This window comes from Ranitomeya variabilis, chromosome 2 (assembly GCF_051348905.1).
Source record: "Ranitomeya variabilis isolate aRanVar5 chromosome 2, aRanVar5.hap1, whole genome shotgun sequence".
Taxonomy (NCBI): Eukaryota; Metazoa; Chordata; class Amphibia; order Anura; family Dendrobatidae; genus Ranitomeya; species Ranitomeya variabilis.
Genome location: NC_135233.1, coordinates 947,187,454 through 947,212,198, shown reverse-complemented (window position 1 = coordinate 947,212,198; position 24,745 = coordinate 947,187,454). Strand labels below are relative to the sequence as shown.

Below are 24,745 nucleotides of genomic sequence, written 5' to 3'. Positions count from 1 at the left end.
TCTGGATCATCCAAATGCTCTCTAGCAAACTTCAGACAGGCCCGGACATGTACTGGCTTAAGCAGTGGGACACGTCTGGCACTGCAGGATCTGAGTCCATGGTGGCGTAGTGTGTTACTTATGGTAGGCCTTGTTACATTGGTCCCAACTCTCTGCAGTTCATTCACTAGGTCCCCTCGCGTGGTTCTGGGATTTTTGCTCACCGTTCTTGTGATCATTCTGACCCCACGGGGTGGGATTTTGCGTGGAGCCCCAGATCGAGGGAGATTATCAGTGGTCTTGAATGTCTTCCATTTTCTAGTTATTGCTCCCACTGTTGATTTCTTCACTCCAAGCTGGTTGGCTATTGCAGACTCAGTCTTCCCAGCCTGGTGCAGGGCTACAATTTTGTTTCTGGTGTCCTTTGACAGCTCTTTGGTCTTCACCATAGTGGAGTTTGGAGTCAGACTGTTTGAGGGTGTGCACAGGTGTCTTTTTATACTGATAACAAGTTTAAACAGGTGCCATTACTACAGGTAATGAGGGGAGGAAAGAGGAGACTCTTAAAGAAGAAGTTACAGGTCTGTGAGAGCCAGAAATCTTGATTGTTTTTTTCTGACCAAATACTTATTTTCCACCATAATATGCGAATAAAATGATAAAAAAACAGACAATGTGATTTTCTGGATTTTTTTTTCTCAGTTTGTCTCCCATAGTTGAAGTTTACCTATGATGTAAATTACAGACGCCTCTCATCTTTTTAAGTGGTGGAACTTGCACTATTGCTGACTGACTAAATACTTTTTTGCCCCACTGTATACTGTATATATGTTTTCCCGAACATTTGAGCACATAAATCCATTAGATGTCGGTTTTGCAAGCTTGCGAGAAAATCTCGGCATACGGATGCCATACGGATGTCACACGGATGTCACACGGAAATCGCATCCTCGCACTGCACACGGATCACTGTTTTGGAAACATTTGTGCGATTCACGGCCGTGAAAAACGGACCATTTTTTTTACGTTGTGTGTGTCCCCGGCCTTACAAGCATTCTCGCTCATCACTAGTAATCAGTCCACATGATTAATTAATATTGTATTTAACTAACTGCTTACAACCATAAGGTCTGCACACTAATATATATTATTCCATTATAAATATTTGTGTACAGGTAGACTCTGTAATGTAACTAGAGTCTGATAGGCCCTGGTGCAAAATTTGGATCTGGGGCTCCCACCTCATGTCCGTTAGACATATGGGTCCTTTTAGCATTCTAAATCTTATAAAGACCCCCTCCATCATTATGAAGTAATGCCCCCCTCCTTGGCCCATTCTGGTATATATGTCTCCAATTCTGGTATGTATGTCCCTAATCCTGGCCCCATCATGGTATATATCTCTCCCATCCTGGTATTTATGTCCCCGATCATGGGCCCCTCCTCTTATGCGGTATATGTCCCCATCCTGGTATATATGTCTCCCATACTGGTAATTATGTCTCCTATCCTGGGCCCCTCCTGATATATATGTCCCACATTTTAGTATATATGTGCCCCTTTTTTCCACTGTTCTTTAACACATAAAAAATATAGACGATCCTACTCACCTTGCTCTAGCTCCAACACCACGTATTGTCCTTTTCTGTAGCAAGCAGCTGACTTCAGCATGCAAGCGATGGGCAGAGTATGACACATGACTCTGATTGGTCAGCAGCTTGCATTGTAGCGCAAACACCAGGTGGATCTCTGCAATGCAATGCATTTCAGTTGAATGTGCATCCTCGGACACACATCTTGCTGAACTAGGCTCCGAAGGGCCCTCCCCACCTCTTGGCCCGATGGCAGTCACACTCTCTGCGACCGCAATCATTACACCCCTGTGTGGACTGCATGTCTAGGTTATGATCTGTCATTACTTGATGAACAATAGAAACTGCAACATTACAACTTACAAGTATCATAAACCGTTTCACAATAACATTGCTTTCTGCAGACTATCACTCTTTGCTGTCCAAGTGCCTTGGTGTGGAACTATTCCACAAATGAAAGTAAAAGCACAAATCCAGGTTCTCCACTGGATCTACTTCAGGTTGCCCCATCAAGCCTGCCGATGCCTGGTGGAAACTCGCCATTTAACCAACAGGTATGCATTACTGTTTAAAACTGGGCACATTCCTGTGGTTTACTACAAGAAACTTTACATACACTACTAAAATAAATGACATTAGCTTCATTAAGTAGTAAGGCTTTGAGGTGATGCAGTCAGAAGATTCAAGAATGCTTATAGTCATACTAAACACACTTGCTGCATACTATATTTTTCTACACAGACCAGATTTAGAAAATGTTTATTATTTTATCTGTTCTTGGCATTATTAGTAATTTTGCACTAATGTTTGAGAGATTAAGTTGCTGTAAAAATATTACCAAACTCTTAAAAAGGGGTTTCTGCTTTGGATAGACCTAATATTTGTCTGTTGCAACTATTCCTAACCATACCACTCTACATACTTGTACGCTTGGTGTGGAGAGAGGTGGCATACTTTGCAACCAGAGACCCCTAGAAGAAGTTTGTTTCTTGAGGACAAAGGTGGGCATGTTGAAATTCAGCATGCCCAATTTCAGTTTCTCTCTGACGTGCTGAATGAATGTTAGCAGAAAATCTCATACACATCAGATGATCAGCCAGTCCGCTTGAAATTTCAGCAGGTTTGGCCTACATAAGTCTTTTGTGTATGGCCTTCATTAGTCGGAGCCACATGATCAACTGAGTGAGGGATAGGCCTCTGCTAGAACCGACCAAAATTATTTACTTGTGGAAGAACTCATTGTTCACGATAGTAGCGCTCTGCGCTGAATAACAGAAGAGTCTTAAATAGGACACCCACTCCTTTAACCCCAAAATGGCTTATAAGCCGGGTTTGAATAAAAAAGGTAATATATGTGTTTACCAAACCAGAGCAGCTCTTTGGAAATTACAGGCCATTTTACGGGCCACTTTTAATTTTTTTTAGGCCATTCTGATCAGATCAGCCTTGTGAACAATTTAAGTAGTGTTTCAGAGCCATATTATATTACAAGGAGATAGTCAAAAGTTGGTGCCAGTTTTGTGATACTTCAATTTGGTAATAAAAGTCTTAGATTCATCAAATACATTACACCCGTCTACAAAAAAAAAAAAAAATTAATAGATTTATTGTATTTTGAGGGTCCAGATTCAAAAAATCCCATTCATTTTGCTGTATTGGTTCTAGTTTTTGAGATAATTCATCCATGAAAATAATGCATCCACCCAATGTGACTTGTGTGTTATAACAAACGCAATAGCTTTTGGTCTTTTGCCTTAACAGTGTCTTAGGTAATGAAATATCACTTTTATTTATTTTGTATTTCAATTTGTAGGCTTATAAAAGCCACTTTTTGAAGCCAGAATTCTACTTTAAGTATTTAATTAGCTATTAAATATCTCAGAAACTAGAGCTAATCTGGCAAAACCGAAGTCATATTCTTAATTAGCACCAGAAACTTAATATAAAACCGTTCTGACATCATTGGCACCAAAATCACTGTATACCAGTGTAATCATTCCATTGGGAAGCATAAACAATTTTTTATAAGGTCTTGAGAGAATGCAATATTTGTCATGTACATTTTTTTGTAATTCAAATCATAATAAGTAGAAATTTTCAATCAAAACAATATAATCATTTTTAGGTTCGAGCTAAAATTCACGAAGTTGAACAACAGATTAAACAAAGAGGCCAGGCTGTGGAAGTCCGGTGGTCCTTTGACAAGTGCCAAGAATCCGCCGCAGGTAAAGTGGTCCTAACTGACATTATTATTTAAAACCCTAACACATCACAATATATGCAAAGACGCAGGACACTATTCATACATCACACAATACACATGATGCGATTGGAGTCTCCAGGCTTCCGCACAGTCCAACACCCATAGAAGAGTACAATCAGGGCCACCATCCAGGCATTACTGCCGTATGGGGCCTGGTGAGCAGAAGCAAAGAGGGGGGGGGGCGGGACTGGGTGAGGAACGGCCTGGCAGTCTGCTTGGCATGCAGGGGCCTGGGATCATTACTTTACTTTGCGTTATTAAGCCCTGGGGCCCCAGTCACTCACAGCCGCAGTTACGTACATTATGTGGCCACAGCAGAGGGGGCCGTCCACATCTGACATCAGTGACGTCAGACACTGCCCACTTGCCCTCTGTTCCTAAGCTGCCAGCATGAACTGGGCCCTTGCAGCACATCATATGCAGTAGTTGAGGGGCCAAAAGTGATGAGGGCCTGTCCGACCTCAAATTGAATCATCCTACCTCTCATTCGCTGACCCGCTGGCCTACCCTCCCGCTATTCTTCTTGTGCCCCCCTCCCTGCTTGTACAGTATGAAGTTGGAGGCCGTCTCTGTCTGATGCCTGCTTGCAAACTACTAAGTATTACTAAGTTCAACCCTACCGACTGCTGCCTGTCTTAAACAGGATATTCTAGTAGCCTAATACTTATCCCCTATACACAACATATGGGATAATTATTATGGCCAGTTCACATGGTAAATATTATTATCACAATCTGGTTTCAATTACGTTAAAAATGTATGTGACTCATTCCCTTAAAAAAAAAAATATATAGTAAAATATAACTAAAAATAGTATTAGGTATTTTAATAAATTTTTAATAGGTTAGAGTAAAGAAGGGCATGACCAAAAGAGTCTACCTTGTCGTGGTGGCTGCTTAAAAAACCTTTTCTACAAAACAAAAGCTGATGGCTGTTCTCAACAGCAGAATTTTTGCTGTTGCTTTATTGGCCTTTTTTCAGAGAATATGAATAACACCAAAACTTTTTCTCTACTCATGGTTAGTAGTTGGGTGAAGCCATTTATTGTCAAACTACTGTGTTTTCTCTTGTCAAATCATAATGACAACCCAAAACATCCAAATGACCCTGATCAACAGTTCACATACCCTGGTGATTTTGGCCTGACAGCATGCACAGAAGTTGACACAAATGGGTTTGAATGGCTACTAAAGGTAACATCCTCACCTGTTTGCTTGTAATCAGTGTGTGTGCATAACAGCCAAGTGAGTTTCTGGGATCCAGACAGACTCTTGCATCTTTCATCCAGTCACTGACAATTCTACATTGTGATTCATGGGGAAAGCAAAAGAATTGTCAACGGATCTATGGGAAAAGGTAGTTGAACTGTGTAAAACAGGAAAAGGATACAAAAAGATATCCAACGAATTGATAATGCCAGTCAGCAGCATTCAAACTGTGATTAACAAATGGAAAGTCAGGAGCTCTGTAAAAACAAAACCACGGTCAGTTAGACCAACAAAACTGTCATCCATAACTGCCAGGAAAATTGTTTAGGATGCAAAGAAAAACCCACAAATAACATCAGCTGAAAGACAGGACTCTCTGAAAACTAGTGGTGTGGCTGTTTCAAGATGCACAGTAAGGATGCACTTGAAGAAAAATGGGCTGCATGGTCGAGTCGCCAGAAGAAAGCCATTACTGAGCAAATGACACAAAGTATCTTGCCTACAATATGCAAAGCAGCACAGCGACAAGCCTCAAAACTTCTGGAACAAGGTAATTTGAAGTGATGAGAAATTTTTTTTTATTTTTTTGTCCACAACCATAAACTATACATTTGGAGAGAGGTCAACAAGGCCTATGATGAAAGGTACATCATTCCTACTGTAAAGCACAGAGGTGGACTGCTGATGTTTTGGGGCTGCCCATGGGACATACTTGGACATTCCAACATGACAACGATCCAAAACACAAGGCCGAGTCGACCTCTCATTGGCTACAGCAGAACAAAGTGAAGGTTCTGGAGTGGCCATCTCAATCTCCTGACCTCAATATCATTGAGCCACTTTGGGGAGATCTCAAGCGTGCAGTTCATGCTAGACAGCCCAGGAATTTACAGGAACTGGAGGCTTTTTGCCAAGAAGAGTGGGCAGCTTTACCATTTGAGAAAATAAAGAACCTCATCCACAACTACCACAAAAGACTTCAAGCTGTCATTGATGTTAGAGGGAGAAATACACAGTATTAAGAATTGGGGTATGTGAACTTTTGATCAGGGTCATTTGGAATATTTTGGGTTGTCATTATGATTTAAAAAGAGAAAACATAGTAGTTTACCGCTAAATGGCTTCACCCAACCACTAACCATGAATGAAGAAAAAGTTTTGGTGTTATCATTCATATTGTCTGAAAAAAGGCCTAGAAAGCAAAAATTCTGCCGGGGTATGTAAACTTTTGTGCACAACTGTATGTGATCTGGTGTTCAATGGGAACTGTTAATGTGTGATTGGTGATGACTTGTTGCAGAAGTGGATTTTTTTCAAGAATGGGTGGTGAGGCTGTGGAAGGTTCAAGGAGTGGATGTGAAGCTGTTATGAAGGTGGAGCTGGGTGGAGCCTGTGCGGAATCTCAAGGGGGCCTGAAAATTTTGCCAGTATGGGGTCCTCAAATTCTTCGTGGCACCCCTGAGCACAATGCTTTGGAGGTTGCCACTCACCTCAAACGCAGAATGCAGAATATGGACAGCATTTCTTTTAGTTTATTTGAGGCCTAGGCAGAGACAGAGGTGAGTCATTTGTATTGGGAACATCTAGTGTAGCGCCCCAGGGTCCTGGTCGTTGCAGTAATGTTGTTCTCCTCTAAGGGGGAGTGATGTTACGTTTTGAGGCAATAAAGGAGATCTCACTGCCAGGTAACACCAACACACAACACATTTCATACTCCAGTCCACCAGCGGGAGCTATGCTCCTATTTATTAGGGCACTCTTCACAATTAGGTAAAACTGGTGGCCTGGATAGGAAGTTAGTTAGTTGCTGGCTGAGCTTCGGCTCAGGTAGTTGGTCCCTGACAGAGGTGGGATCCTGTCAGAGGCCTAGACAGAAGGCCACAGAGCTGCTTCTGCCCCATGTGCGGCAGCTTCCAGAAAAAGACACGAACAGAGAAATGTATTGCAGAGAGTGAGAAGAAGTCATAGCAAAAGGAGAGGAAACCAGAAGGAGTTCTGTCCTACACAGACTGCCTCCTTCTGAGGCGCAGGATCCCAGTAGCCAGAACACCGACAGAGCAAGAGTTCTTTATGCCTTACTCCAGAGACCGTCAGGACGGCTAATTCCACATTACCTGCCCGCACTATACACAGGAGGCAAGGTGGCACTCACGAGAGGCTGGGGCATGATAGAGTCCCTGTAAAAAGCCTCACGCCACCGGTCATACGGGTTTGTCCTATCCTATCTGGGGGACAGAGACACAACATCTAGAACATCTACAGCTGTGAGGACCTTATGAGAGGCTTAGCAGTAAGGTACTACAACACCCAGGCGCTAGAGGAAGGCTACTGATTTCCACCTGGATAAGGGGACTCTGGATTTGCCTCCAAACCGGCCGGACTCTGCCTGCCCTGTGATCTGGTGCTCTGGACTGTGGATGCTGAAGTCTTCAGTAAAAAGGTAAAGAGACTGCAACCTTGTGTCCTCGTTCTTCACTGCGCCTTACACCATTCACCATCCACATCTACTCACTGGGAAACCCTGGGGATATACTTCACCTGTGGGAAGGTATACCATCTAGCTGCCGTAACATCACCCCAGTGGACCTCTAAGCAGCGTCGGTCACCCTGACCAAATACCACAGGTGGAGTCACGAACATTTCCCCTTTAAAGACCTTTCCCTTATTTCAATGGACCTCCCGAGGGCCACGAACGGGGTCAGCCACCGTGACATCCCCATTGAGAACTGAAGGGCCCGGTTCCGAGTACCCCTAGCCCTTGGGGGTGCTCCACTAACATAGGTTGATGTGTTGGCAGATGTATTCATGTATTTTGATCAAGTGTGTACAAAGAGTTTTACATTTTTATTTGTGTACCAATAGTGGCATTCATGTATACAATGTTTGCAAAGTGCTGTTGAAATCAATGTAGTGGCCAAATGGAAACTATGGCATTGGTGGAGACATTACTGGACCCTGGAGGGAAAGTAAAGCTCAGTTAATTTTCATAGAATTAATTGTGCTTGTAGACAGAAGATCTCTGAAAGACAAAAAGTTCCTTGTGTCAAGTTTTAAAGTTAGAATCATAAAATCATAGAATGTTAGAGTTGAAAGGGACCTCAAGTGTCATCGTGTTCAACCCTCTGCTCAATGCAGGATTCAATAAACCATGTTTGTCCAGCCTCTGTTTGAAGACGACCGTTGATGGAGAACTCACCACCTCTCGTGGCAGCCTGTTCCATTCATTGATCATCCTTACTGTTAAAAACTTATCACCTGCTATCATAATCCTCTCAGTCAGAAAGTATTCCATAGTTAGATAACGACTTTAAAACTTGGTGCAACCCCTTTAAGGCTCGAAACTGTGGATAGCTGATGTATTCCTTGTTCTATTTCAGGTGTTACTATTAGCAGAGTTTTGCACACTTTGGAGGTTTTAGATCGGCATTGTTTTGACAGACTGGATTCCAGTAACTCTTTGGATACTTTGTACTACAAGATCTTTTGCACAAATCAAAATAAGGACAGCCAGCAGGTAATGTAGCATCTGAAAATGAGGTTTTCCAAATCTAAAAAAAAGTTGTGCCAAAGCTTTATAGGTAAATTAAGAAACTATAATAAACCTTGCTTACATTTTATGTTACTTTTAAAGGGTTGTCTGGCCTTAGGCTATAATTCTCCAGTCAATCTATGACTGCAGACTTGTGAATCCTTATAAAGCGTGCCTTGCATGCTTTGAGGAATCTCCATTGCTGGTGCAGGTGGTTATATAACTTCACGTATGCAATTTGCAAACTTCTGGCCACTTTCGAACTAGTCATATCTGGCCTTATGCAATACACTTGCAGTGAGTGAGGCCGCACACGTCTTATCGACCCGGGACCTCATGTGTGCAAATCGCATACTTGCGGTCATGCGTCGCTATTCCTTGTGCCAGCATGGGAAATGCATGCTGGGAGGATTCACAAGTCTGCAGTTACATAGAGAGACTTATAGCCTAAGATAAGATAACCCCTGTAAAATGTAAATTAATAAAGTTGAGGCTGAGTTACAGTTTGTGTTGGAGCCTCGTTCTTTACTGTGTTTAATCATACATAGGATAACAACAAAGATGGCTCTGTGAGGTGGCCAGGGTGGTAGTCATGGCTAGGGGATGTTGTGTTCCTGCACCCTGGCACCTTGCAAAGAAAGTATAATGTCCTGTCTGACCTGTGGTTTTGGAGTATTGCACAAAACCCACGTTTGCAGATCCTGCTGATCCCATAGTCCCATCTCCAGATGATATCACACACTCAGGAACAGACACCGGATTCCGCTTTATGGCTATGTGCACATGTTCAGGATTTTTAGCATTTTTTTCACGTTTTTTTTCAGCGGAAAAAATGCTAAAAAAATCTTACATTAGCATCCCTTCATATTTAATGCATTCCGCATTTTTCGTGCACATGCTGCGTTTTTTTCCGCATCGGAAACGCATTCCGGAAGAAAACGCAGCATGTTCATTTTTTGTGTCTGAGCCTGTCCCTATCTCTAAAACTTGCAGTGTCTGAACAGTACTTATCGCTATTCTGTTGTTGTTGTTGATCAACATTAGTGATCTGTGTGTACACTTTCTACTTAATAATAAGTACCCTGTGTGAATATGGCACTGTCTGACTGGTGTGTACTTGTCCTTATGTTCGTCCTGTGTGAACTTGGTCCAGTTTGTCCTGTCTGTACCTACCCTGTCTGTTCTGTGGGAACCTCCCAGGGCCGGACTGGGACTAAAATTCAGCCCTGGCATTTGAAGATACACAAGCCCACTTGTCACATGGTGACTGTATAATATCTTTGTACACTTGTAGGCAGGGCCGGTTTTAGGCAAAGTGGGGCCCTAGGCAAAATTTAAAATGGGGCCCCAAATGCTAACATATTGCACATCACACAAAAGCATTTCGGTTGTATTTACATGCGCTGATCTCAGGCCGCTAAATGAGTTTGATCAGCAATACTGAAGTTGTTCAACGCTTGTTTCCCGGCCTCTTTCCACCAGCTGAGGAATATTGATGGGACAGAACGATCACTAATAGATCACTAACAGATCATCATACAGAATCATGTTATCAGCAGCACATCTACAGTTTACACCGGTGATGTGCTGCTGAGAACAAGGATTTTTGATCCAGCAAAAACAATCTGAATATGCAGCATTTTACTTGTTTAGTAAAATACACCCCATAGTCCTCCATATATTATAATGTGCACCACAGTCCTCCACATAGTATAATACACTCCCTATGGTCCTCCATATATTAAAATACACTGCTCAGTCCTCCATATAGCATAATACACTCCTCATAGTCCTCCATATAGCATAATACACTCCTCATAGTGCTCCATATAGTATAATTCACTGCCATAGTCATCCACGTAGTACAATTCACTTCCCATAGTATAATGCACCCCATAGTTCTTCATATAGTATAACGTATTCCCCATAATCCTCGATACAGTATAATGCAGCCCACAAATAGTATAATGCAGCCACCACCCTACAGAATATAATGCAGCCACCCCAGAGTATAATGCAGCCACCCCAGAGTATAATGCAGCCACCCCATAGAATATAATACAGCCCCCATAGTATAACACAGCCTCCCCCATAAAATATAATATACCCCCACAATAGTATATAACAGCCATATAGTATATAACACGGCCTCCTCATAGAATATAATATACCCGCCATAGTATATAGCGCAACCCGCATAGCAGATAACACAGCCCACGTAGCAGTATATAGCACAGCCCACATAGTAGTATACAGCACTGCCCACCTAGTAGTATACAGCACTGCCCACATAGTAGTGTATAGCAGAGCCCACATAGTAGTGTATAGCAGAGCCCACATAGTAGTGTATAACACAGCCCACATAGCAGTGTATAGCACAGCCCACATAGTAGTATATAGCACAGCCCACGTAGTAGTATACAGCACTGCCCACATAGTAGTATACAGCACTGCCCACATAGTAGTATACAGCACAGCCCACATAGTAGTGTATAGCACAGCCCACATAGTAGTATACAGCAGAGCCCACATAGTAGTGTATAGCACAGCCCACATAGCAGTATACAGCATAGCCCACACAGTAGTATACAGCAGAGCCCACACAGTAGTATATAGCACAGCCCACATAGTAGTATACAGCAGAGCCCACATAGTAGTTGTATAGCACAGCCCATATAGTAGTATATAGCACAGCCCACATAGTAATATACAGCACTGCCCACATAGTAGTATACAGCACAGCCCACATAGTAGTGTATAGCACAGCCCACATAGTAGAATACAGCAGAGCCCACATAGTAGTGTATAGCACAGCCCACATAGCAGTATACAGCACAGTCCATACAGTAGTATACAGCAGAGCCCACACAGTAGTATATAGCACAGCCCACATAGTAGTATGCAGCAGAGCCCACATAGTAGTGTATAGCACAGCCCACATAGTAGTATACAGCAGAGCCCACATAGTAGTTGTATAGCACAGCCCACATAGTAGTATACAGCACTGCCCACATAGTAGTATACAGCACAGCCCACATAGTAGTATACAGCAGAGCCCACATAGTAGTGTATAGCACAGCCCACATAGTAGTATACAGCAGAGCCCACATAGTATTGTATAGCACAGCCCACATAGCAGTATACAGCACAGCCCACGCAGTAGTATACAGCAGAGTCCACACAGTAGTATATAGCACAGCCCACATAGTAGTATACAGCAGAGCCCACATAGTAGTGTATAGCACAGCCCACATAGTAGAATACAACAGAGTCCACATAGTAGTGTATAGCACTGCCCACATAGTAGTATACAGCACTGCCCACATAGTAGTATACAGCACTGCCCACATAGTAGTATACAGCACTGCCCACTCAGTAGTATACAGCAGAGACCACATCTCTCCTCCCCCGTTGAATGGCCCCACAGTCCAGTAAAAAAAACACTCCTCACCTCCCCTCGTGCCTGCAGTGCTCCCTGCTCCTGTCTCGGCGGCTGCTGCTGCACTGCCTGGGACACAGTGAGTTCGCGCACACTCGCAGTGTTAGAGGCAGAGCGGGGAATGATGGGAGAGGGGAGCGTCAGGTGACGCGCTCTCCTCCATCATAGCATTCAACTGTACCGGCGATGATGCCGGTATAGTTGAATGCGGCAGCGGCGGCCCTGGGGGGGGAGGGAGAGTCGGCACGCAGCGGCCCACTATTGGAACCCGCCGATGGCCAGTCCGGCCCTGGAACCTCCAGTTCCATACTTGTCTGCATCTGCTGTTCCCTCTTTGTCTGCATCTACGGTTCCCTGCCTGGCCAGTCTGAACTGGGGCCTACCTGATCCTGTATTTCAGTCGTACCTGCCTCTAACCCAGTCCTTCCTGAAACTCCTCCTCCCCACCAGTACTTGCCTGCCTGTACATCAGGGTACACTCGTTAAGAATTAAGATGAGTACACCCCTTAAATGTGCTGCTACTCAATACTGAGCAAAGGTTCTGAATACTTATGACCATGTGATATTTCAGTTTTTCTTTTTTATTAAATTTGCAAAAATTTCTACATTTCTGTTTTCTTTCAGTCAAGATGGGGTGCAGAGTGTACATTAATGTAAAAAATGAACTTTTTAGAATTTACCAAAAGGCTGCAATGAAACAAAGAAAAATGTAAAGGGGTCTGAATACTTTACGTACTCACTGTATACCATCACTGCAACTGTATGGTGGAAACGCTATTCACACCAGCAGATCACAGAATAACAACATCTAAGCATCTGCAATAGGCGGCGTGGATCTGGTGTCTCCTGCTTTATGGAAACAGTGTACCATTGGCTGTTTCTGTTTTTAAATCTTCTGTAGCTGCCACTAAAATGGGATTAAAGGAAATCTGCCTGCAGGTTTTTGCTATGTAATCTGAGGACAACATGTAGGTAGGGGTAAAAAAAATAAATGTTGTGTCTCTTATCAGGCTGTGTGCTGTTGTTTACTTACATTGAAGTTTTTATCACTAGGACATTATCACTGCTGTGACTAAGTGGCGCTTGCTAAGTCATCTGACCATGCCCACTCCTGTGATAAGCAGTTCACTGTCACTATAAAATGTACATAGAGAGCTGTGGTCTGGGCAGGGTTAGCTTTGTCATCTCTGCTGCTATCTAAGAACACTGTGGCACAACTACTGCACCCAGTAAAATAAGTGCACATCATTGGACTCAGCTTCTCTTTGCCTTCATCATGCTGCTCTCAGATGAAGTAGCAAAAACCTTCTTACAGATTAACTTTAACCCCTTAAAGTGGTTAGTGAAACAAGGCTGGTTTGTTCCTGAAGTCTTTTGTCACCGAAGTGAGTAGTCTTAAGGAAACACTCCTCCCATCAAAGTGTTCATCCTTTTAATATATTGCAGTCATCATATTATACAGCACTGTGTACTTACAATTGCTGGTTTTGCCTTTCTACCCAGCTAATTCTTCTCTTTTCTCTGCTCTACGTAGAAACAGTAAGTTTGTTTTCCCTGCATTTTTCATTCCCCTCTTCAACTCCTCCTGACCAAGAGGTGCAGTGATTTATGACTCATACAGGGAAAATTTACCTTCTTTTTCTACATAGAGCTTAGGATTTAGTTATTCAGTTGTTAACCCCTTTACCCCCAAGGGTGGTTTGCACGTTAATGACCAGGCCAATTTTTACAATTCTGACCACTGTCCCTTTATGAGGTTATAACTCTGGAACGCTTCAATGGATCCCGGTGATTCTGACACTGTTTTCTCATGACATATTGTACTTCATGATAGTGGTAAAATTTCTTTGATATTACCTGCGTTTATTTGTGAAAAAAACAGAAATTTGGCGAAAATTTTAAAAATTTCGCAATTTTCCAAATTTTAATTTTTATGCAATTAAATCACAGATATATGTCACACAAAATACTTAATAAGTAACATTTCCCACATGTCTACTTTACATCAGCACAATTTTGGAACCAAAATTTTTTTTTGTTAGGGAGTTATAAGGGTTAAAAGTTGACCAGCAATTTCTCATTTTTACAACACCATTTTTTTTTAGGGACCGCATCTCATTTGAAGTCATTTTGAGGGGTCTATAAGATAGAAAATAACCAAGTGTGACACCATTCTAAAAACTGCACCCCTCAAGGTGCTCAAAACCACATTCAAGAAGTTTATTAACCCTTCAGGTGTTTCACAGGAATATTTGGAATGTTTAAATAAAAATGAACATTTAACTTTTTTTCACACAAAATTTAATTCAGCTCCAATTTGTTTTATTTTACCGAGGGTAACAGGAGAAAATGGACCCCAAAAGTTGTTGTACAATTTGTCCTGAGTACGCCGATACCCCATATGTGGTTGTAAACCACTGTTTGGGCGCATGGCAGAGCTCGGAAGCGAAGGAGAGCCATTTGACTTTTCAATGCAAAATTGACTGTAATTGAGATGGGACGCCATGTAGCATTTGGAGAGCCCCTGATGTGCCTAAACATTGAAACCCGCCACAAGTGACACCATTTTGGAAAGTAGACCCCCTAAGGAACTTATCTAGATGTGTGGTGAGCACTTTGACCCACCAAGTTCTTCACAGAAGTTTATAATGCAGAGCCGTAAAAATAAAAAATCATATTTTTTCACAAAAATGATATTTTCGCCCCCAATTTTTTATTTTCCGAAGGGTAAGAGAAGAATTTGGACCCAAAAAGTTGTTGTACAATTTGTGCTGAGTATGCTGATATCCCATATGTGGGGGTAAACTACTGTTTGGGCGCATGGCAGAGCTCGGAAGGGAAGGAGCGCCATTTGACTTTTCAATGCAAAATTGACTAGAATTGAGATGGGATGCCATGTTACGTTTAGAGAGCCACTGATGTGCCGACACATTGAAACCCCCACAAGTGACACATTTTGGAAAGTAGACACCCTAAGGAACTCATCTAGATGTGTTGTAAGAGCTTTGAACCCCCAAGTGTTTCCCTACAGTTTATAACGCAGAGCCATGAAAATAAAAATTATTTTTTAGCCCCCAGTTTTGTATTTTCCCAAGAGTAACAGGAGAAATTGGACAACAAAAGTTGTTGTCCAATTTGTCCTGAGTACGCCGATACCCCATATGTGGGGGGGAACCACCGTTTGGGCGCATGGGAGAGCTCGGAAGGGTAGGAGCGCCATTTGGAATGCAGACTTAGATGGAATGGTCTGCAGGCGTCACATTGCATTTGCAGAGCCCTTAATGTACCTAAACAGTAGAAACCCCCCCACAAGTGACCCCATATTGGAAACTAGACCCCCAAGGAACTTATCCAGATGTGTTGTGAGAACTTTGAACTGAGTGTTTCAATACAGTTTATAACGCAGAGCCGTGAAAATAAAAAATCTATTTTTTTTCCACAAAAATTATATTTTAGCCCCCAGTTTTGTATTTTCCCAAGGGTAACAGGAGAAATTGGACCCCAAAAGTTGTTGTCCAATGTGTCCTGAGTACACTGATACCCCATTTGTTGGGGTAAACCCCTGTTTGAGCACACGGGAGAGCTCGGAAGGGAAGGAGCACTGTTTTACTTTTGCAACGCAGAATTGGCTGGAATTGAGATCGGACGCCATGTCGCGTTTGGAAAGCCCCTGATGTGCCTAAACAGTGGAAACCCCCCAATTATAACTGAAACCCTAATCCCAACAGGAACCCTAACCACACCCCTAACCCTGACACACCCCTAACCCTAATCCCAACCCTATTCCCAACCGTAAATGTAATCCAAACCCTAACTTTAGCCCCAACCCTAACCCTAACTTTAGCCCCAACCCTAACTGTAGCCTTAACCCTAGCCCCAACCCTAACCCTAGCCCTAACCCTAGCCCTAACTCTAATCCTTGCCCTAACCCTAACCCTAGCCCTAATGAGAAAATGGAAATAAATACATTTTTTTAATTTTTTAATTTTTCCCTAACTAAGCAGGTGATGAAGGGGGGTTTGATTTACTTTTATAGCATTTTTTTTTAGCGGATTTTTATGATTGGCAGCCATCACACACTGAAAGACGCTTTTTATTGCAAAAAATATTTTTTGCGTTACCACGTTTTGAGAGCTATAATTTTTCCATATTTTGGTCAGCAGAGTCATGTGAGGTCTTGTTTTTTGTGGAACGAGTTGACGTTTTTATTGGTAACATTTTTGGGCACGTGACATTTTTTTATCGCTTTTTATTCCGATTTTTGTGAGGCAGAATGACCAAAAACCAGCTATTCATGAATTTCTTTTGGGGGAGGCGTTTATACCGTTCCGCGTTTGGTAAAATAGATAAAGCAGTTTTATTCTATGGGTCAGTACGATTACAGCGATACCTCTTTTTTTTTTTTTTTTTTTTTATGTTTTGGCGCTTTTATACGATAAAAACTATTTTATAGAAAAAATAATTATTTTTGCATCGCTTTATTCTGAGGACTATAACTTTTTTATTTTTTCTTTCATGATGCTGTAGAGTGGCTCGTTTTTTGCAGGACAAGATTACATTTTCAGCGGTACCATGGTTATTTATATCCCTCTTTTAGATCGCGTGTTATTCCACTTTTTGTTTGGCGGTATGATAAAAAAAAAAAAAAACGAGGCAAAAAACAACGCTTTATTAACAGTGTTCACTGAAGGGGTTAACTAGTGGGACAGTTTTATAGGTCGGGTCATTACGGACGCGGCGATACTAAATATGTGTACTTTTATTGTTTTTTTTGTTTAGATAAAGAAATGTATTTATACATATATATATTTTTTTTTATGAATTTTTTTTTATTTTTTTTACACATGTGAATATTTTTCTTTTACACTATAACATTGCCCCGGGGGGGCATCATGTTATAGTGTATGATCGCTGATCTGACACTTTGCCGTGCACTGTGTCAGATCAGCGATCTGATGTGCACTCCTGCAGGCTTACCAGCGCTTGCTCTGCGGCCATTTTGGATCCGGGCCTGCTGCAGGGAGGAGGTAAGAGACCCTCGGAGCAACGCGATCACATCGCATTGCTCCGTGGGGTTTCAGGGAAGCACTCAGGGAGCCCCCTCCCTGCGCGATGCTTCCTTATACCGCCGAAACACTGCGATCATGTTTGATTGCAGTGTGTCGGGGGTTAATGTGCGTGCGGAGGACGGTCCGTGACTGCTCCTGGCATATAGTGCCGGATGTCAGCTGCGATAGTCAGCTGACACCTGGCCACGGTCGGCCGCGCTCCCCCCGTGAGCGCGGCCAATCGCATATGACGTACTATCCTGTTGGTGGGCATACGGGCCCACCCCACCTCGACGGGATAGTACGTCTAATGTCAGAAAGGGTTTACTGTAATCACATAATGTCATAGACCTAATGGAAAAGAGAAGAATTAGATGCATAGAAAGGCAAAACGAGCAATTGTAAGTACACAGTGCTATATAATATGATAATTGTAATATGTTAAGAGGATAAAATCTTTGATAGGAGAAGGGTGTCTTTAAGATCCTGTAGCAGGCAGAACCTGTGAACAAATATGGTCCTAGTTTTTTTGGGGGGTGGGGGGTTTTAGACAAAAGTATTTATATTTTCCTAATCCTGTAAACCTGTGTGATAGCTCTGGTCTCCTCATATTCACAAAAGGGAACCATAGGACAACAGTGCAGCAACAATTCCTTTTTTTTCCTTTTTTTTAGAAACAACTGTAATTTTGTCAAGTAAATGATACAACCCGTGAACAACAGTGTCACTGTTTCTGGAAAAAATAAAATACTTTCTTATTTCATATATCACCTTTAAAAGAAAAAAAATAAGCCCAAATGTCAGACTCAGTATTTGGTTTCAACTTTTCATTATTGTTTAAAAAGTAGCCGCTTTGAAAAAAAAAAATGAATCGATGTCGGGCATTCTTTGCTGTGAGTCATCCTACTACCTGTAACTATACTGCACGTCATAACAAAAAAAACATTTTGTAGGCAGCAGACAGTAGGATTTAGGTGTAAAAGGGACTGCCCTGTCGCAAGTGTTCTGCACATGATGCAGTGCTCACTGTCTCTACTCAATCATGGCAGTAAAGTATGAGTCATTGCAACAACTGAATTTCTTCTGTTGCAGAGGAGAGAAATGCCACACACAGGAAATTTCCACTATTCGGTCACCTTATTTGCAGAGAAAATAAACAGATTCCAAACTTACAGAAAATAAACTGATTACCCAATATGTGTCACTAATTTTAGAGTTTTGAAAATATTTGCACAATAAGATGTGACGTAAAACCGTTCTTCCCAAGATGTTCTCATTAAGAGCTATAGTGTGTGAATTGGTGTTTATGGACTGTGTGCAACATATGAGGCATTATCCTATGTTCAACAAGTAATGCAAGTAATGTAAGCTGGGGAGTTAAAGGGTTATTCCCGTCTCCAAGATCCTGTCCCTATATGTAGTAGATTAAATAATAATAATAATATTAATAAAAGCTAATACATCCAATTATACATGTAGTATAGTTCTTCTGATTCTCAATGTCTTTTACCCTATGTGTAGGGCATTGCAGTAAATTAGGTATCCATGGTTATCACTGTGAACAACTGTCACTATGAGTCGTCTTAACCTTGCATACCTAAGCTACTGCAATTTCTTGCACATGGGGTAAGTGATATAGCGAATCAGAAGAACTATGCTACATTTTTAGTTTATAAGTATTTGCTATTATTATTATCCACTACATATTGGGATAGGATCTTGAAGATGGGAATACCTCTTTAAGACAAAACAAGTGATTTACAAAGTCCTTGTTACAGTAAGTTGTCCACTATTTTGAGACAGATACAACAGCCTGTACTCTCACCTCTGGTGCTGTTGCCATTCCAGTGATGTTGGCATCGGGTCCCATGTGTGTTGTTGTAAGGGGGTTGCAGTAGCCGCCCTGAGCCTCCGAGCATGTCCCGGGTTGGAGTATTTGTAGATGTACGTACGTTGTTTTGTACTGTTATTGAAATGTATATTTAATGCTGCTTGCTGCTATATATATGTTTATATGTTGAATATATGTATTTTAATGTTCCTGTGGCTGTACCAAATGTATGGTATGCAGGGAGAGCGCAGTACACATATTGGGCCACAAGATGGGGGCATTTTGTTCACATAGACTAGCAATGCTCCAGATCAGGGTAAATAGTTAATGTAGGAGGGGTCATGTTAGTTAGAGGAAGGGAGCTTCCTGATTTCTCTGAAAAGGGCGAGGGTGCCCATAGAGCTTGGGTGAGGCTTAGGCCCGGGCGACCCTGTAACGTTGATCATAAGAGAGTGCCCAGACATCAAGTGAATGGGAAACAACACAGATACAGCTGCAGGCATTGCATAAGTTAGGGCTTCAAGGATGGAAGCTAAGAAAGTGGACACAGTAGGACAGACAGGCGGGTCACTCACCATGTGTCAGGTTGTAGCCTGGGTAGATGCCCTCAGGTCTGGGGCAGAGAGACTGAAGGAACACCCAGTGGAAGTGAGCCTAAACAGTGAGGACGCTGAGAAAACGTACATTGCGGTACGACCTGATCTCAAGTTGTGTGACAGGCTGAGTAGCGAAGAAAAATCTGTAACGATGTGTAATGTAAAATCTCCTGAGAATGCTGTGTTGAACCTGGATGTACTGTGAAGTTTTGAAAGTAAAGATTTGCGTTATGAGTTGCTATTGGACTGCGTCTCTGTTATTACACAAATGGCCAAAGGTGACCCTGGAGAATCAATGAAAAACCCAGATGACGCAGTGTATGGAGAAACAAGTAAGCTGGAAGTGAAACGTGATTTATATGTGGAGGGAGGTCAGGGCACACCAAGCCTGATGAGCTCCGCCACGACTACGGCCCTGGCTGAGCTCTACATTGTTATGTCTTGTAAGCCTGGCAGCCTATTACCAGCCACTGCTGGGCTGCTTTACTATCACTTCATTTAGACATACTGTACCTGACCTCCAGAGAAATAGTAATAGTATCCAGTAATCCAGAGGAAGTCACAGAGCAGCAGCAGATCTCACTTCTTCCAGATGTCAGTTTTAGAGGTGAGTACAGGCTGTTATTTTACATGGGGAAACATAGAGATTGAGAATGTGTTGTCTGAGTAATAGACAACATATCTATGTCTCCACTTACAGGGTAGGCTACTTTCACACTTGCGTCGGTACGGGTCCGGCGCTAAGCGTCAGCCCAACGTACCAACGCACCTTGTGAAAATGTGGCATGACGTGGGCAGCGGATGCAGTTTTTCAACGCATCCGCTGCCCATTCTAAAGTCCGGGGAGGAGGGGGCGGATTTCCGGCCGCGCATGTGCGGTAGAAAATGGCGGACGTGGCGTACAAAAAAACGTTCCCTTGAGCGTTTTTTCGTGCCGACGGTCCACCAAAACACGACGCATCCAGTGCACGATGGACGCGACGTATGGCCATACGTCGCGATCAGTCGGCAACACAAGTCTATGGGAAAAAAAAACGCATCCTGCGGGCACATTTGCAGGATCCATTTTTTTCCCCAAAATGACGGATTGCGACGTACGTCACACAACGCAAGTGTGAAAGTATAAAAAAATCTGTCACCACGTTTGACCTATCTAATCTATTATTATGGTCATACAGGCTGTAGACTGCTGAAAACAATCCTCCCTGTTAAAGATGGGCAAACCCGAACAGTAAAGTTTAGCGTCTTTACCAAACACCTACTGTATATAAATAAATAATTTTAAAAAATGGCATGGGGTCCCCCCATTTTTGACAAACAGCCAAGCTAAAGCAGACAGCTGGTAGCTGGTAATCTCAGGCTGATAAGGGGCCACGGCTTAGTAATGAAGAGGTGTCTATAAGACACCTATCCATTACTAATCCTACAATTATATTGTAAATAAACACTCAGCAAGTATAAAATCTTTATTTTGAAATAAATCAAAACACAATTTTACTTTCTTTTTTATTTAAAAATAACAAACTTAGTTATACTCACCTAACTCCCATTCCACCGAAGCCCTTGTCTACTGTAATAAAACAAAAATAAAAAGCAACCATATCCCTCACCTGTTCATCGCTCTGTCCCATGCCGTAATCTATGTCTGGGGGATAAATGGTTTTCAACCTGGACGGTGTCAAGATGTGACCATCCAGGCTGAGTAAATGGTAAAAAGCCCTTGTTAAATGAAATCTATCATCACCTGATCAGCAAAGGTCCAGATTGATGGGGTTTGGCTCTCACACTCCCAAAATTAGCTGATTGAAGGTTCCATGATGCAGTGTAAGTACCACAGCACTGTACATTGTACCCAAAACGCTCTCCAATTCACAGTGTACAGATCTGTGCCATTTCCATACTTATTAAATAGTTGTGGAGTTTATGGAAGCTGGAACACAATATTAATAATCAAATCCTGGAAAGCACCTTTCAATTTAGGTCATGGATTTATAGCCATTTTTATATGGCTTTTCAAAGTACCGTAAGTGTAATTCATGTGATCGAATCCAACACACAGAGGACACGAGAACTGATGCTGACAAGAACAGTCAGCGAAGGGTGTAATTTACAGTAGTTCTAAGACACTTGATGTTATATGTTATCAAACAATGCTAATCAAAAATTAACCATATAATGATACAATTGTGATAACAATGAAAGCTTTTCACTGTATAACACTAATGTTCTCTTTACAAGGAAGCTATGCCAGTTTATGGGAGTTACTGGGTTTTCCCGCTAGGCCGCAAGGCTTTCTGATTGAGTCTATTAAAATGCATTGAGCCTCCCACGCACCAACCAGCCCCCTCCCCATCTGATGTCCAAGCCAAGGCCATCCTCGGTAACGTATATTATAGCTGGAAGTGATGGCCCTGCTTTCTCTGCAACTCTCGTCGCCGTCTCCTCATGGGGTTTTGGTGCATGACAGTCAGCGGACGTCTCCTGCGGTAGGAAGGACTTGGCCTCGTCTCTTGACAAGTGCTGTCTGGCCCCTGGAGCTTGACTAGTGTGTGGCACAGTTCCTGGTCTTGGCCGTTGCAGTCTGGACTCTGGGTTTCACTGGACGTTGTCTAGACTTTTGTCAGGAGATTACTGACACCTTTGTTGCATACGCTTTCCGCTTAGGCCTGTCATGCTGGTCTTAGCGTTATCCCTGTTTCATGTCTGCTCTGCTCTCCTTGGCGCAAAATCTCCCAGCGGTTTGGCACGCAGTGCTTTTTTAGCCAGGAACCCTGTCATATGAGTCACCTGACCAGGTCCATTGCAAGAACTTGCTCTACCTGCAATTTGTCTGGCACAAATTGGTTCCCCTTGGTTTCGACCAGCCTGCAGATGGGATATCTCATATTTCCTGATGTAACTCCTGAACCCACTCGGGCTCCACGTGTACCGATCCAGGGATGGCCACCTCATGGCTCCAGACCATGTCTGTTAGGACATCAGCTTCCATTTCTAAGACTCTAGTTTCAGCGCTGACCTCAAGAAAGCCAAGATCTGGATTCATGCGCAGACGCTCCATTAAGGTCTGTCTCAAGTATGGGTCCAGCAACTAGTTAATCCAGTTGCATTATAGCCAATGCACCCAGCCCTCTGTGGGTCTTCCTGGTGATATGGGTTGTCACTTCTTGCAATGCATTAACATACTGAGCTAGTATGTCACTTTCTCCTTTGACATGCTGAAACAGCATGTGGAGGTGCCCTAAGTCTGCAATGTCACTGTACATGTCCTCTAAGATTTTATCACTTTACTCATGGTCCCTGGGTGGGATGTACATGACCGTCTGTTGAGCCTCCCCATCCAGGGTCAGGAGTGCTAACTCGGCCTGAACAGTGGGGATCAGGGGATAGATGAATAGCATGCTCTTCAATCTCTAGTCGATCCCAAAGTGATATGCTTCTTCCCATGAACTTGAGAACATTTCTGCTCATAGCCCCCAAGGGTATATTTCCCCTAACTGACTAGGTTACAGACTGGTCCACCATCTCTGTGTTTGAATGTTGCATCCTGTTGACTACGCCAAATGTAAGGTGCCTTAGTGAGGTAGTCGTGGACAAGCGGCTGCTTCTCCACGCTCTGGCATCCTACAGGAAAATCGTGTCCCAATCCAGATGTGCTGCTGTGTGTGAGGTGCATCACACTTACTTGTGGCCCTTAAGGCCCCGTCTCACACAGCGACGCTGCAGCGATACAGACAACGATGCTGATCGCTGCAGCGTCGCTGTTTTGTCGCTGTGTGGTCGCTGGGGAGCTGTCACACAGACAGCTCTCTCCAGCGACCAACGATCAGGGGAACGACTTCGGCATCGTTGAAACTGTCATCAACGATGCCGAAGTCCCCCTGCAGCACCCGGTAACCAGGGTAAACATCGGGTTACTAAGCGCAGGGCCGCGCTTAGTAACCCGATGTTTACCCTGGTTACCAAAAAAAACAAACAGTACATACTCGCCTTTCGGTGTCCAGGTCCCTCGCCGTCTGCTTCCTGCTCTGACTGAGCCGCCGTACACTGAGAGCAGAGCGCAGCGGTGACGTCACTGCTGTGATCTGCTCTCACTTTCCGGCCGGCAGTCAGAGCAGGAAGCAGACGGCAAGGGACCTGGACACCGAAAGGCGAGTATGTACTGTTTGTTTTTTTGGTAACCAGGGTAAACATCGGGTTACTAAGCGCGGCCCTGCGCTTAGTAACCCGATGTTTACCCTGGTTACCAGTGAAGAGATCGCTGGATCGGTGTCACACACACCGATTCAGCGATGTCAGCGGGGCCTCAACGACCAAAAAAAGGTCCAGGCCATTCCGACACGACCAGCGATCTCACAGCAGGGGCCTGATCGCTGGTACGTGTCACACATAGCGAGATCGCTACTGAGATCGCTGTTGCGTCACAAAACTTGTGACTCAGCAGCGATCTCGCTAGCAATCTCGCTATGTGAGACGGGGCCTTTAGTCCTCCCCTGGCTCCAAGCTTTAATCTTCTAGAATCTTAGCAGCACACAATCCAGGGGGCACCGAATACCTTTTAATTGTCAAACTTTTACTTGGCTGTTTACGGTCATTACAATGAAGCATGTAGGATAGGGCACAACAGGTTACAGTTTTCCTAAAGGTACCAGACATAACTTCAGCCCTAGTTCTCGGTCTGGGTAGAGCATTCATCTTTCTAATTCCATTGCCTTCCACCTTATTCTTATCTTTCCCTGAAGCACCGCAGGCTTAGTGCACCCAAAGGCCCGGACATCCATTTCTAGGTCCCAGGCCCAACAGTCGAACTCACCTGGAAGGGTTCTGTGGCAATCCACTGCCCCATGTAACAGGCTTATGTTGGTACTAGCAGCCCACTGCATATGACCACTCCAAGCACCTCACCACACTGCCTCTAACTGAACTAACACTTCCTGAACTTGAAGCTAACTCTCAGTTCCCCCTCCCCATCTGGGCCTGCCGTTACAGTTAACCCTGTCTAGGCTATACTTCAGCCCCAGGGGGTTTTGCTTTCATATACCATACATAACTATAAAATACATTTAACAAGTGTTAGTGAGTGGAACACCATCTCCACCACTCTACATAAGCACACAGCCTCATCTGGATTAAGAGAGTGAGCAATCAGTATTGTATTATCTGGTGATGGATCTTCTTTTAATCTAATGAAAGAACTGTATTGCTTCTGTCTATCATGTATGCCTCTGAAGGGTTTTGCTAGGCTTAAAAACGTTCTCATAA

General features: G+C 43.2%; 1 protein-coding gene across 1 annotated transcript in view; it reads left to right on the top strand.

Moving 5' to 3' along the window:
* The window catches only part of MED12L (mediator complex subunit 12L), a 995,158-nt gene that overhangs the window by 89,672 nt on the left and 880,741 nt on the right, over positions 1 to 24,745 (top strand). The window contains exons 9-11 of the mRNA XM_077290760.1: positions 1,976 to 2,125; positions 3,697 to 3,796; positions 8,420 to 8,556. Of these exons, the coding sequence (XP_077146875.1) occupies positions 1,976 to 2,125; positions 3,697 to 3,796; positions 8,420 to 8,556 (387 nt within the window). The remainder of the gene's footprint in view (positions 1 to 1,975; positions 2,126 to 3,696; positions 3,797 to 8,419; positions 8,557 to 24,745) is intronic.